This window comes from Oncorhynchus keta, chromosome 9 (assembly GCF_023373465.1).
Source record: "Oncorhynchus keta strain PuntledgeMale-10-30-2019 chromosome 9, Oket_V2, whole genome shotgun sequence".
Classification (NCBI taxonomy): Eukaryota; Metazoa; Chordata; class Actinopteri; order Salmoniformes; family Salmonidae; genus Oncorhynchus; species Oncorhynchus keta.
The window spans coordinates 10950536-10966279 of record NC_068429.1 but is presented as its reverse complement, the minus strand read 5'-3'; the positions used below and the strand labels follow the sequence as shown (position 1 = coordinate 10966279).

The window sequence follows — 15744 nt, the reverse complement described above, 5'->3', positions numbered from 1 at the left end:
GTGTATTGATTTCGATTGACTTAACAACGGCGAGTCCAGTGGCCGTCCCTTTAACCAGTGGCCGTCCCTTTAACCAGTGGCCGTCCCTTTAACCAGTGGCCGTCCCTTTAACCAGTGCAATTCCCAATTATTATTTTTCTTCTAATTTTGTTTGGTCTGCGGGACTACATTGGTCCATAACCATTAAACCCCCCTTACATTGTGGACTTAAAACACGAGCAGGGCAAGTGATTTTAAACAAGGAAGTGAGTTAGGAAAATCTTAAAGTACTCATCTTAGAAGTAGTTTTCACATATAAATGTTATATGCCCTAACTCAGAATAAATTGGGCTTCCAATTTGGTCAATAATATGGTCAATGTAGCCTCCCGGGTGGCGCAGTGGTTAAGGGTGCTGTACTGCAGCGCCAGCTGTGTCACCAGAGACTCTGGGTTCGTGCCCAGGCTGTGTCGTAACCGGCCGCGACCGGGAGGTCCATGGGGCGACGCACAATTGGCCTAGCATTGTCCTCGCTAGGGAGGGTTTGGCCGGTAGGGATATCCTTGTCTCATCGCGCACCAGCGACTCCTGTGGCGTGCCGGGCGCAGTGCACGCTAACCAAGGTTGCCAGGTGCACGGTGTTTCCTCCGACACATTGGTGGCTGGCTGGCTTCCGGGTTGGATGGCGCTGTGTTAAAAAGCAGTGCAGCTTGGTTGTGTTTCGGAAGATGCATGACTTTCAACCTTCGTCTCTCCCGAGCCCGTATGGGAGTTGTAGCGATGAGACAAGATAGTAACTACTAACAATTGGAAGGTAACTACTAACTACTAACAAAAAGGTGGTAAAAAAAATAATAATAATAATATTTTAAAAAATAATAATAATAATAATGTGCCCGAACTTTTTTCCCCCCATGTGGGAAACGAGACGATGGGATACATTAACCACAACAGGCACCTGGATGTGTGTTCTCTCCCCTGTGTTTTATGTAATGCATGCCTGAATCCAACACCACCAACACCCCTCCACCTGGGATCACCTTGTGTGTGGGTTCCCTGATCCCTCCTGCCCCCACTTCCTACACCCCTACCTACCTGACTGTGGACTAACCCAGTCGAGTCAGGGAGCTGGAGGAAGAGCTTAGACTCATGGACCAGAATTTGAAGTCCATGATGTGCGGAGAGGATGAGGTACTGTCTGCCCCCCCATACCAGGACAAACGTCCCGGTTCCAAACTGCTTTACTACCTGCTTCCTTTCTCCTCTCCTCCGCTCCTCTGGCTTATGCCCTTGACGCGTCCCTCCAAGCCTCTCTGCCTCGCAGCTGTGCTCCATGGAGGCCTCCCCTGGTGGTTGATGTGACAGTATTGCTGTGGCACAAAAGGACCAATGTCCTACAAGCCATACTGTCCCTCGCCATATCTTCAACCTGAAGCCAATGGGATCCTTGATGTGATACTTCAGATTGAGGCATACAGATTATACAAGTATGGATTTTATACATGTGTTTGTATATTTCCTATACTTAGAGTATATGATTTTATCTGTCAGATATTATCCATCAAGGATCCTGATTTAACCCTCCCATCTGATGGGTAGGTGACATTAACCCCTTCAGGTAAGTGTGTCATTAACCCCTTCAGGTAGGTTTTATTCTCCAGCCAACGCACTCTCCCTAATAGGCACTGGGTTGGAGTAGACCAGGGTCTCCTTGGTCGTGTCCTCTCCTCCCTCTCAAAACGCTCTCTCTCTCTCCTTTCTTTTCCCTCATTTTCCTCCCTCCCTCCTGCTGTTGCACAGTAAATCTGGTGATCTTGAGGAAGAGTTGAAAAATGTCACCAACAACTTGAAGTCTCTGGAGGCCCAGGCTGAGAAGGTACTGTAGGAGAGGGGAAGTAAGCTGGGCCCGAAGGTCAGTTACGATGCAGGATAGTCCAGCTGGATAAAACGCACACAGATGCCCCTCAACACACTGTCTTAGTGTAGGATATCTAGCTATAATCCATGTTTATTTGTCATATGCACAGAATACAGCGTAGTGTCAAATTAAATAGTTACACACAAGCCATCAAGCAGTGCAGCATCTATAACGTTATCTATATACTTCCATAACATTGATTTTAAAAAGTGTAGGAATTTAACTGTAGTCCAGGCATTACGTTAGATGGGTGTAAAATACATTTGAAAGCAGAAGATTATGATTGAGGAGAGTTTGATGTTTTGTTTTTAGGACCCGCTTGCATTATGACAAGCCTACGCTGAGACTTTAGCTAGCCCTCTTAGCTTTGTTTTCCTAGCCAACCTTTCAGCTCTTGCGTTTTATCCCTCCTCTCCCTAGCCAACCTTTCAGCTCTTGTGTCATTCGTCTTCTCTCCCTAGCCAACCTTTCAGCTCTTGTGTCGTTAGTCTTCTCTCCCTAGCCAACCTTTCAGCTCTTGTGTCGTTAGTCTTCTCTCCCTAGCCAACCTTTCAGCTCTTGTTGTAGCCCTCCTAATTTTCATTAATGGAATCTTTATCCAATAGCGTTTACTTTAGTGGATGTGAACAGTAGGCTATTAATTGAATGCTACACTGTAGACGTTGTCATAGAATAAATATATAAATGTATATTGACTGTCTATATTTCAACTAGAATACTGCCATATATTTTAAGTTGTAAATGTTTAAGGAGAAGCTCTCATCATAGCTCTTGTGCTAATGTGAATCTCCATGATTTCACTTCTAGTACTCACAAAAGGAGGACAAATATGAAGAGGAAATCAAAGTTCTTACCGACAAGCTTAAAGAGGTGGGTACTGTAGGGTCACCATATCTAATATTTTAATATGAAGGGTTGTTCAAATGGTATCTTAAAGCCTCTTATCTTCCTCCCACTCTTATGCAACCTAATGTTAACCAAGATATTACGTATGTCATTTGGTTCTTGGAAAAAATGTATTTGAAAAGCATTGTGCTCAGATGCTTTCTCTCCCCCCACCCCCAGGCTGAGACCCGTGCTGAGTTTGCAGAGAGGTCTGTGGCTAAACTGGAGAAAACCATTGATGATTTGGAAGGTACGTTTTCAACACTCCTTTCATTCACAACCATTAACACCTCTTGGAGTTCCCAGGATCTGATGTCACTAACTGCATTTTCAGTGACCCATTCACTTTATCTGAATCCCAAATGGCACCCTAATCCCTGTATAGTGCACTTTGTTTGACCAGCGCCCTATGGGGGGGATGCCGCCATTTGGACTCACACTTATGTTTCCTTTGTGATAGCGTCACAGACGTTTCACTAACAGAAAGATTTGCCCCTATAACCATGAGTTGTAACACTGAAGCCTGTTGGGTACCCTCGCATGACTTGTTAATAGTGTATTATAGTATTCGGTAACATAACTGTATGTTTCAATCATTAATAAAGACTCTTAATAGTCGAGCAGCATTGTAGATAGCCATTTACAATTTACCTTCCAACTTTGAGTACCGTTAGAAATGTAGGAGTGCCGATGTGAATGGATTTTTAAAATATGGGTTTAATAGATTAACCCCCATTAACCTGGCTCTGTTGTCCAGGGATCTAATTAGAACAGATTGCAGTTGAAATCAACGATGGGCATTCCGTATGATTGTGCCAGATAGACAAATGTGTAGATTCTGAGTCTTTAGCTCTGAAGAATAATAGTCTGCCTGTAAGGCTGCGTTTACACAGGCAGCCTATAATTCTGAACTTTTTCCAGTAGCCGGTCTTTTGACCAATCAGATCAGCTCCTTTGCCAATAATTGGGCAAAAGATCAGAGTTTGGCTGCCTGTTTGATTGCAGCCGAACTGTGGAGCCACAGCTTCACTTTCGATTGTTTATCCTGTCTGGTTATTACTTAACCTTTATTTAACTAGACAAGTCAGTTAAGAACAAATTCTTATTTACAATGACGGCCTCATAACCCGGACAACGCTGGGCCAATTGTGCGCAAATTGGTGGTTATTTAGCAATGAGAATGGGCTTGTTGTGGAGAGCTCGATGTCTTGTTGCGTTTTGGCAGACTTTGGAAATGTCATGTGAATAGGTGTAAATTGTGAATTGTATTGTGAATAGGTGTAATCTGGTGTGTTCAAGGAGTTTGAATTATTGATGTGACTTAACTTTTAAACAAAATTGGGACCCTTAACTTTAAGAGGAACCCCCCTCCCAAAGTTAGAATTTCAGCCTGGGGGAAGTTGTGGAATTTAAAGAGAACCAGAGGAAGAAGTGAACTTTAGGCTACTTTGGTGAATTTGCGAGGCATGCACGACAAGTTACCAAGAGATATCCTCACCATGGTTTGTTTTCTTCTGCCTTCCCCCTCAGCTCTCTCTCCCTTGAGCTGGCCTGCCTGGGGTGTATTCATTACACCCATTTATGTTGCAAAATGTTTCTTAAACAGAAGCAAACAAAACTGTGATGGACCTACTTGTCCAGTAGAAACTCTGGTTTTAGTTACTGTTTGGACTAGTTATTACACCCCTGCTCTCTCGTCGCTAATGATGCCAGTGTGTGTTCAGTCTTCAGTCTGTTGCGTGTAGCATATCCTAGCCTATTCATTGATGATAGGCCCTGCTTGGAAGTTGCGAGACATTGCATGCCAAGAAATTACGATTTACAGTATTCCATTGCGAGACATCTTTTGATTGCGGATAGATAAGCCTAGTGCATGGTTTCCCCAACTCGGTCCTGGGGCCCCCCCTGAGTGCACGTTTTGGTTTTTCCCTAGCACTACACAGCAGATTCAAATAATCAAGTCTTGATGATGATGATGATGGTGGTTATTTGAATTTGCTGTGTAGTGCTAGGGAAAAACCAAAACGTGCACCCAGGGGGGTGTGGCCCCAGAACACAGTGCGGAAACCCTGGCCTAGTGCACGGTTCTGACTGCATGGTGGCCGAGTGGCCAATACTGTGGCCCTCGTTCTCCGTTCCTCCTTAGCGTGCTATGAAAGTGTTTTTGTGTTCTCGGAAGTATGGCAACTAAGCAATCTCGTCCGTTTCAAGAATACTGAATCTTAGGAGTTGATTCCTATTGGAATCTAATCTTGACACTCGACTTGCAAGGAGTCGACTCTCCAACACTACGTCATCGTCGTTAACAGTTGGAACAATCAGAGAAAGGCAAGTGACAGCAGTGAAGTCCTGTATGGCAATAATTTTAGAAGTTAAATGAGAAGGAAATGCGAACTTTGCCGGATGGAATTGAGGCTCAGTAATCGTGGTACAGGTGCTTAACCATCAGAAAGAGACGCACCACCGTGAGACCCGTTGCTGCATTGTAAACTAACGTGGAATTTTATGCATTTTTTTCTTATCGTTTTAACGTAAAACTTATTTTAAAATAAATAGCAGTTTTAAATGTTAAGATTTAAAAAATAAAATAAAACATCAATTTGTCACATCTCTAGTTTGAAGTGGAGCATGGCTGTTCAGTTGGTGTTATCTGGTGTTTTATTTGAGGAATTTGAATTGGAACATGGCTTTTGATGCTGCATGACCCTGATAACCTTGAGTGGATTTGTCTTTTCCTGAAGGATGAGTTTTAGTTGATTTTTAAACTAGAGTGCGTTGTGTTAACTTTGATTCTGTGTTAAAGATACGCAACTTTATTAATATTCTAACATTTTTGGAATTTGGTTCATTTTTTACAAATCTAGAATTTTTGTAAAGTATTTGATTGTCAGATTGCTACTGCTGAAGGAATTTGGTGGAGAAGTTATTTTGGATTTTGCATTTTATTATAATTTCTTTAGATGTGCATAATCCTTTTTAGGAAGTTAAGATTTCAGTTATCTGACTTTTCTTTTCTTCAACTTTTTTTCTTGTTCTGTTTCCATCTTGTGTGTCTGTCCATCTTTCTGTCCTCTGTGTCCATCCCTCCCTCCAGACGAGGTGTACGCTCAGAAGCTGAAGGGTAAAGCCCTCAGTGAGGAGCTTGACCTGGCTCTCAACGACATGACTACTCTCTAGACACTCCCTCACTCTTCCTCCTCCTCCTCTGACACTCTCCACCTTCATCTGGCACCCCTGGGGTTCAGACTTCCTCCACTTCCTTTCTGTCCTTTTTTTCATTCCACAACTTTTCAGACAGAACTGTGATCTATCTCTCAATACCCTTGGTTCCGAAATTTGTATGGCGAATTTGAAAAAAATGTGGTCTTATCTAAGTTTACAAGACTTGCCGATTCAAAATACCAAGGGATATAAATGTGGCCCCAGGCAGATTGCCCCCCCCACCCCGTCAAACCCATTCCCCCTTTTAGTTCCTCTCCCTACTGTTGTCAGGTGTCAGCATTGTTCAGTGATCCTCCCACACCCAGTCGTGTTGTCTGGCACAGTGTCCATACCTCTCCAAAGATCTGGGTTAGGTCTGGTCTTCTGTATTGAGATATATACTTGTCCCCTGTTTTCCCTTTCTCTGTAATAAATGTCCTGAAACCACTCCTGTTTTCTACTGTCATTATCAGCCTTTTGGTTTCTCATCATAATCACCTAATAAAGTTTAGGAGGTTGGTGCCGGCGATTAGAATCCACAATTTGCCATACCAATATACCTGACTATACTCGGGGTACACAGTGTTTATTGACTACATTTAATATAGCCTACATTTTCTGACTACCTTTACCGTTTTTATTGAGAATTTTAAATATTCAGGATTCATATTCAATTGAATCATAATGTTATGATGGAGATACACAAGTCATTCGGTGAATTACTTATTTTACGATACAAGGGAATCGGTGTGAGTGAATCTCAATTCAGTACTGTTCCCACCACACTGTATTATCCATGTTAACATTTCTGTAATTATCTGACCAACCCTGACACAAGGCATCAAAATAAATCTGACCAACCCTGACACAAGGCATCAAAATAAATCTGACTAACCCTGACACAAGGCATCAAAATAAATCTGACTAACCCTGACACAAGGCATCAAAATAAATCTGACTAACCCTGACACAAGGCATCAAAATAAATCTGACTAACCCTGACACAAGGTATCAAAATAAATCTGACTAACCCTGACACAAGGTATCAAAATAAATCTGACTAACCCTGACACAAGGTATCAAAATAAATCTGACTAACCCTGACACAAGGCATCAAAATAAATCTGACTAACCCTGACACAAGGTATCAAAATAAATCTGACTAACCCTGACACAAGGTATCAAAATAAATCTGACTAACCCTGACACAAGGTATCAAAATAAATCTGACTAACCCTGACACAAGGCATCAAAATAAATCTGACTAACCCTGACACAAGGCATCAAAATAAATCTGACTAACCCTGACACAAGGCATCAAAATAAATCTGACCAACCCTGACACAAGGCATCAAAATAAATCTGACCAACCCTGACACAAGGCATCAAAATAAATCTGACCAACCCTGACACAAGGCATCAAAATAAATCTGACTAACCCTGACACAAGGCATCAAAATAAATCTGACTAACCCTGACACAGGGCATCAAAATAAATCTGACTAACCCTGACACAGGGCATCAAAATAAATCTGACTAACCCTGACACAAGGCATCAAAATAAATCTGACTAACCCTGTGACACAAGGCATCAAAATAAATCTGACTAACCCTGACACAAGGCATCAAAATAAATCTGACCACTCCCAGTTGAACCAATCTCTTTAATGATTAAGGGAACAGGATATTTTTTTAAAGTGAGAATGATCCTGTCTAAAGAAACCTGTGGCTCAGTACTTTGGAGAATCTTAAAGGGATTTGCTGTGTCTCTTTTACCTCCCTTTCTTATCCTCTGACCCCTGACCCCAGCAATATGAATATGTATTGCTTCCTGCTATAGTTGCTTAAAGGAAAATTACACCCAAAAAAACCATTTTGGTATTTGTTTCATTAGTCCATTATTGAGTCCCAACATGTTTTGCTTGTCAGCAATCAAGTTAAGATTTATATAACTTTCAACAACAATTCATATTATTTTTTTCTAAGTACAGAAGTCATCCCTGTATTATGCTGTGTTTTGCATTGTATTTTGATAATTACATAACTTGATTGCTGCAAAACAAAACATTTTGGGACTATGTCAACAATGGACTAATGAAACAAACTTTCCTTTTAATGTCTTGCAATGATTGTGTTCAATTCAAGACATTTCAAGCATTGTCAAGTGAGCTGTAATTGCTATAGGTGCTGATTTTACCTCTGTCAGATGAAAAAAGCAACTTTCGGCAGTTCTTTTTCTTGTCTTTCATTGCCCTGTGACCTTTATTGCACTAACCTGTGACCTTTTAACCCTTCCCTCTTTCTCTCCCTCTTTCTCTCTCTGTATCTTCACACTGGCTTTCATTGACTCTTCTGGCACCACAGAACGTTATCACAAGGAGGTGGAGAACAACCGTATCCTCAGTAACGAACTGAGGGTTGTTCTGAACCAATTTAACAGCTGAGTCTGAGACGGAAGCTTCGACAAACTTCCTTCCACTATCCCACTCTTCCAATATGCACTTGTCTCTGAGTAAACTTGGAACCGATTTCTCATACCCCCTTCTAGAAGGCACTGGTTGTACATTGTTCAGTATGCTGTCATTAGGGTAGAGTCAATTCATCAAAATTCAAGTCATAACATTGAAGTAATTTGCAAACATGACATTCAGGTAATTGACCAATCATATAAACATTTACATTTAATACATCGAAAATCTGTTATAATTCATCAAGGGAATTGAGTGTGAATGAATTTGCCCCAAACTTGGAATGTTGTGTGTGTAATTTGGGTACTGGTAGGGTAGAGGTACAGTAATCCCCCCCACACACACACACAAACAACAACAAAATAATGTAACCTTTTTTGTATGAAGTTTGGTTCCAAGTTTTTCAGAATTAGGAGAGTTAGTTTTCCACAAACTTGAGGATACTCACTTGCTGCACATTGTAGAGTTCCACTGCTAAGACACGAGGGAGTTTAATGGAGCACTTTAGACTGGACACCATCCCACACCTGAAGTTTTCAAAGCTTTCACAGAATGTGGAATAATTAGCATTTATCTGGAATAATGGTTTTCAGGATTATTTATTCAAAAGAAATACCCAAATTTGCATATAGGACAGTTTGCTGTAAAACTTCAGAATGTTTGTATGCCGTCCTGCCTATATACTCTAAAGCCTGTAGACTGACATCTATAGAGAATGGTATAGCCCCCCCCAAAAAAATATATATATATGCCATGAAATCTGCCTCGTATTTGTTGAATGTTATACATTTTTTGATTTCACAAATGTTTTGCTATTGCTCTCTTACATGTATCTATCCAAAGTCAACGATATGTAAGCTTTGTTAAGCATTACACGGGCTTGAAACTTCACAGGCTCGTGTATTTCTTTGAATGTAGAGTTTGTAGTTTACTGTGATTAAACATATTTTGTTTTATCATTAAGTATTATGGTACTTATACACTCTGGGTGCAGTATTAATTACATTTCTGGGTTTAAAGTCTCTTTACACTTGGCTTTGCTAAAAGTTACCCCATATTATATCCACACCCATTTGTTTACATGGATTTCTTTGGGTGTTTCCCCTGTTAAGATTCCCTAAGTAACTTCACTATTTTGCATGGTGTGCTATAGTGATCTTGGCTAATTCCAAGTTGTGCTACATTTACCTCATGACTTTCCACAAGTTAGCTGGGCTAAATATAAATATTACTTTCATTTGCACCAAGTATCTTCACGTTTTAGCTTCCTTCCCCACCTGGCCCATTGAGTGGTGTGACGAGCAGAAAGCATCTGCTGTCCTCTGGAAACACTCCTTTGTACACACTGAAATTGAAACCTCACCTGACATTCTGTGCACACAAGGAGCACTGTCTTCTCCTTGGGTCTGGGAAGGAACTTGCTATGGTAGCTCACCAACATGTAGAAGACGTCTGAACGAAGAATTAAAAACAAAAGTTCATATTCGTTTTTTTTGTTTTCATCTAGATTGGCTGTCCAGGAAAGTTTTTAATTCTTGCTTCAATTATATATAACATGGATGTTTTCAACAGCCTAGCTCTGTTTGTATTGTCCACCTGTGCTTCTTAGTCACCACTTTCGCTGTTTTAACTGGCACAAACATATTACTGCAATTTTACGCAAACACACTTGGTATATAAATGTGTAAAATACAGTATGCTTTTGAATCACGTTGTTAGATAGTACTGTTCATTTTTTTTAAATGTCATTGTCCTATTCCTGAGCCAACAGAGCTTGCTTGTTGTGGTGCTCACCTGTTCTTTTGTTTTCCCGTCAGAGAAACTGGCTACGGCTAAAGAAGAGAACCTAGACATGCACCAAACGCTGGACCAAACCCTCCTGGAGCTCAACAATCTATAAAGAGAGCTCTGTCTGTCTGGGCCCATGAACAAGAGGCCTAAAACAAAGGCGAAAAGAAAAAAACACAAAGCTTTCATAATGCTCATTGATACACACTTGACCAAATCCTTTAGTTGACTTGCCCCTTTGGGAACAGGACAGTCTTCACTTGGCTTTAATAGTAGTAATGGCTTACGAACAAGGCATTCCGTTTAGTTAATGAGGGTCTCTTGCACACATGCTAGTTAATGGCAAACGCATGCTGGCTACAGAAGTTAACATGGTTCAGTATAACAGCAGAACAGCATAGAGTTGAATGCTATCGAGTTTGCTGTTTGTATTTAGCATGTGATTCAAGTCTTAAAGTTGACATCTCTTTTCTAATCTGACCTCTGAGGCCTCCTTGAAGTGAAATTGCATTTGCTTTACTCTTTAAGCTCTGTTACCTCAAACTCTTATTTTTTAAATCCAAAATATAAAGTTTTTGTAAACCTTCAAAACAAATGGTAAACATATTCTTTACTTACTGTTTGGTAAGATGTGCCACTCATTGTTTTAATTAATAGAGTATAGTATTTGAGTGGAAATGACCCAAACAGGAAAAAAGACTAGCTTTCACATTTTAATATTTGGACTATTTAGGATAAATACGTTTTTGTTAAATGTACATCTAGGTTAGTTTATATGTTTCAAAATGACTAGCAAATGTATCAAATATGTAATACAAACTAAATACAATGGGGACATTTAATTTCGACACAGGATTCTTTTGACAAAGTTTTTGAATTTTCTAAATTGTTGTAGTGACCTTTTGGGGGTTTGGAAAGTAGTCTAATATTAGAGATGATTTTGGTATTCTAATCATGATGATGTGGTACCTCTTGTATTATAATCATGATGATGTGGTACCTCATGTAATTCTAATCATTTGCCTTTTTTTTCCCCTTGACAAAGATTTGAGAATGCGCATAGTTGTTAGAATCTGAAACGTCTCTTAATTTTTGAAACACCCTCTCAATAATTGGCCGGGTTTAACTGTTACATGGTTGTTCCACGAAACGAGTCTCTTTTTGAGTAGTGTAACTACTTGCTCAACCAGGGCTGGCCCTGTGCTCAACCCAATGTTTCCCCCCACAAAACACCACAAAATGGCCAGAAAGAGTAGAACCAGCTCACCTGCTTTTACACTGATTTGATTATTAGATGTTAAATGTTTATTTTTTTTTGGGGGGGGGGGTATTAAATATTTGCCATATTAAAACAAAAGTTCAGTTCAGGTTACAGGATTGACCTTAAAATGAGGGACATGTTTTAAGTGTTTTACCTTGCAATAAATCACATGAAATAGATAATCTTCCGAATTGACATTGTCAAAACAGCCAAATTTACATTTGAGGTTAAGTGAGTTAAAATCTGAGAAGTCAGATTGCAGAGGGACATGTCAAAATGCTGAATGTTGGCACTAACTCTTTTATTGATATATAAAAATCTAATGAATTGTCCATGTCTATAATCCATCCACCATGTTGTATTAATATGGCAGGCTTTTAAAATCTAATATTGGTGCAACATTTCTACTTAAAATATCAAAGGGATGCAAAAGGGACTCATTTTGTGGAACTACCCTACAGCTGTGAACTTGTTTGGTTGATTTCAAGCTCATGTAATATCTTAATGCACCTGTGTCAATTCTTCAGACTCGTCAGAATGCTTATCGGTCTTAAGGTTTTAATTGGGGGGAATTATTCAATATTCTGGAGGTATTAAAATAATTGTATTAAGGTTTATTACTCATGTATGTATCCTATGCAATGAATCAACAGTATAAGCTCTTAAGATGATTAAAAAATGGCCAGCAAAATAAATGGTTGTTTTGTACATTTTTTTTCTAGTATTTCCTTAAACCAGATTTCCAATGCAACAAAGTCTCATAACGCTTATACTTTAGTTTGTTTACAATGGTATGGTGAACTGATCAAGACAACTTGTGGTTTCTTTGAATGATGCTGGCTACCACTTTACCATTTAGTAGAAGTGACCCATTGACGTTTTGTTGTAACATTCTGGTGTAACTGCTTTTGTGTCATGTTTCCGCAGCAACAGGATGGCAGCTTCAGATCAAGTTTGACCCATGATATTGCCAAAGCATGATATGCAAACAATCATGGCAGAAATGTCTAACAAGGTTGTACATTTAACCTTTGTCACAGACGCTGAAAAAAATATAAATGCAACATGTAAAGTGTTGGTCCCATTTTTCATGAGCTGAAATAAAAGATCACCCCACCCACAAAAAAAATGCATTCTCACAAAAGGCTTACTTCACAAATGTTGACATCCCTGTTTGTGAGCATTTCTCCGTTGCCAAAACAATCCATCCACCTGACAGGTGTGGCATATCAAGAAGCTGATTAAACAGCATGGTCATTGTGGTCCTTCTGTAGCTCAGTTGGTAGAGCATGGCGCTTGTAACGCCAGGGTAGTGGGTTCGATCCCCGGGACCACCCATACGTAGAATGTATGCACACATGACTGTAAGTCGCTTTGGATAAAAGCGTCTGCTAAATGGCATAGATATTATATTATATATTATTACACAGGTGCACCTTGTGCTGGGGACAAAAGGCCACTCTAAAATGTTCAGTTTTGTTACACAACACAATGCCACATGTTTTGAGTGTGCAATTGGCATGCTGACTGCAGGAATAGCCACCAGATAATTTAATGATTTATCTACCATAAGCCACCTCCAATGTCATTTTAGAGAATTTGGCAGTACGTCCATCTGGCCTTGCAACCACAGACCATGTGTAACCACGCCAGCCCAGGACCTCCACATCCGGCTCCTTCACCTGTGGGATTGTCTGAGACCAGCCACCGGACAGCTGATGAAACTGTGGGTTTGCACAACCGAAGAATTTCTGCACAAACTGTTAGAAACCATCTCCGGGAAACTAATCTGCGTACGCGTCATCTTGACCTGACTGCGGTTTTGCATTGTAACTGACTTCAGAGGGATGCCAGTTGCCCATATGGTATGACATAAGCCCTGTTTATACCTGGTGCTAAAATGCGTCCTTTGTTCTGATCTTGTCCATATTCTGATTGTGCCCACATTTTTAAGATGATTAAAAGACTCATTGTGATCAGATCTTCCTGACCATGCCCACACGGTGTCTGGATATTATTACAAGTGTAGACGGATCTGGACAGTAAAACAATTTAAAATCATCAAAACCCTCTTAAATCATTGACATGTCACCCCATTGACTTACAGTACCATTCAAGGGTTTTTCTTTATTTTTACATTGTAGAATAATAGTGAAGACATCAAAATGATGGAATAGCACATGGAATCATGTAGTAACCAAAAAAGTGTGAAACAAATAAACATTTTAGATTCTTCAAAGTAGCCACCCTTTGCCTAAATGACAGCTTTGCACACCCTTGGCAATCTCTCAACCAGCTTCACCTGGAGTGCTTTTCCAACAGTCTTGAAGGACTTCCCACATATGCTGAGCACTTGTTGGCTCCTTTTCCTTCACTCTGTGGTCCAACTCACCCCAAGCCATATCAATTGGGTTGAGGTTGGGTGATTGTGGAAGCCAGGTCATCTGATGCAGCACTCCATCACTCTCCTTGGTCAAATAGCCCTTACACAGCCTGGAGGTGTGTTCTGGGTCATTGTTCTGTTGAAAAGCAAATTATAATCCCACTAAGCGCAAACCAGATCGAATGGCATATAGCTGCAGAATGCTTTGGTAGCCATGCTGGTTAAGTGTGCCTTGAATTCTAAATAAATCGTCACCAGCAAAGCACCCCTCCTCCTCCATGCATTACGGTGGGAACCACACATGCAGAGATCACCTGTTCACCTACTCTGTGTCTCACAAAGACACAGCGGTCGGAACCCAAAATCTCAAAGTTGGACTCATCAGACCAAACGACAGATTTCCACCAGTCTAATGTCCATCGCTCATGTTTCTTGGCCCAAGCAAGTATCTTCATCTTATTGGTGTCCTTTAGTAGTGGTTTCTTTGCAACAATACGACCATGAAAGCCTGATTCACGCAGCCTCCTCTGAACAGTTGATGTTGAGATGTGTCTGTTACATGAACTCTGTAAAGCATTTATTTGTGCTGCAATTTCTGAGGCTGGTAACTCTAATGAACTTATCCTCTGCAGCAGAGGTAAATCTGGGTCCTTCTTTTTTGTGACGTTCCTCATGAGAACCAGTTTCTTCAGCACTTAATGGTTTTTGCGACTGCACTTGAAGAAACTTTCGAAGTTCTAGACATTTTCCAGATTGACAGACTTTCAGGTCTAAGTAATGAACTGTCGTTTTTATTTTCTTATTTGAGCTGTTCTTGCCATAATATGGACTTGGTTTTTTACCAAATAGGGCTGTCTTCTGTATACCACCCCTACCTTGTCACAACACAACTGATTGCCTCAAATGCATTAAGAAGGAAAGAAATTCCACAAATTAACTTAACAAAGCACACCTGTTATTTGAAATGCATTCCAGGTGACTACCTCATGAAGCTGGTTGAGAGAATGCCAAGAGTGTGCAAAGCTGTCAAGGCAAAGGGTGGCTACTTTGAAGATTTTGTTGAACACTTTTTAGGTTGCTACACGATTCCATATGTGCTATTTCATAGTTTTGATGTCTTCACTATTATTATACAATGTATAAAATAGTAAAAATAAAGAAACCCTAGTAGGTGTGTCAACTTTTGACCGGTAGTGTGTATACAGTGGGGAGAACAAGTATTTGATACACTGACGATTTTGCAGGTTTTTTCTCTACTTACAAAGCATGCAGAGGTCTGTAATTTCTTATCATAGGTACACTTCAACTGTGAGAGACGGAATCTAAAACAAAAATCCAGAAAATCCCATTGTATGATTTTTAAGTAATTAATAAGCATTTTATTGCATGACATAAGTATTTGGTCACCTACCAACCAGTAAGAATTCCGGCTCTCACAGACCTGTTAGTTTTTCTTTAAAAATCCCTCCTGTTCTCCAGTCATTACCTGTATTAACTGCACCTGTTTGAACTCGTTACCTGTATAAAAGACACCTGCCCACACACTCAATCAAACAGACCCCAACCTCTCCACAATGGCCAAGACCAGAGAGCTGTGTAAGGACATCAGGGATAAAATTGTAGACCTGCACAAGGCTGGGATGGGCTACAGGACAATAGGCAAGCAGCTTGGTGAGAAGGCAACAACTGTTGGCGCAATTATTAGAAAATGGAGGAAGTTCAAGATGACGGTCAATCACCCTCGGACTGGGGCTCCATACTAGATCTCACCTCGTGGGGCATCAATGATCATGAGGAAGGTGAGGGATCAGCCCAGAACTACACGGCAGGACCTGGTCAATGACCTGAAGAGAGCTGGGACC

The 15744-nt window shown here is 40.5% G+C and overlaps 1 protein-coding gene across 8 annotated transcripts in view; it reads left to right on the top strand.

Annotated features, from left to right (window-relative positions):
* tpm2 (tropomyosin 2 (beta)) overlaps positions 1-12207 on the top strand; it is a 31194-nt gene extending 18987 nt beyond the window's left edge. For 2 of the 8 annotated variants that reach the window (XM_035757803.2, XM_035757808.2), the window contains 4 exons: positions 1094-1169; positions 2704-2766; positions 2962-3031; positions 10268-12207. In XM_035757803.2, coding sequence (XP_035613696.1) covers positions 1094-1169; positions 2704-2766; positions 2962-3031; positions 10268-10350 — 292 coding nt within the window. In that variant the 3' untranslated portion in view covers positions 10351-12207. Of the gene's footprint in view, positions 1-1093; positions 1170-1778; positions 1855-2703; positions 2767-2961; positions 3032-5875; positions 6430-10267 lie in introns of those variants that run through there. The other 6 variants (XM_035757801.2, XM_035757806.2, XM_035757802.2 and 3 more) reach the window with 3 other exon arrangements.
* The last annotated feature ends 3537 nt before the right edge of the window (positions 12208-15744 follow it).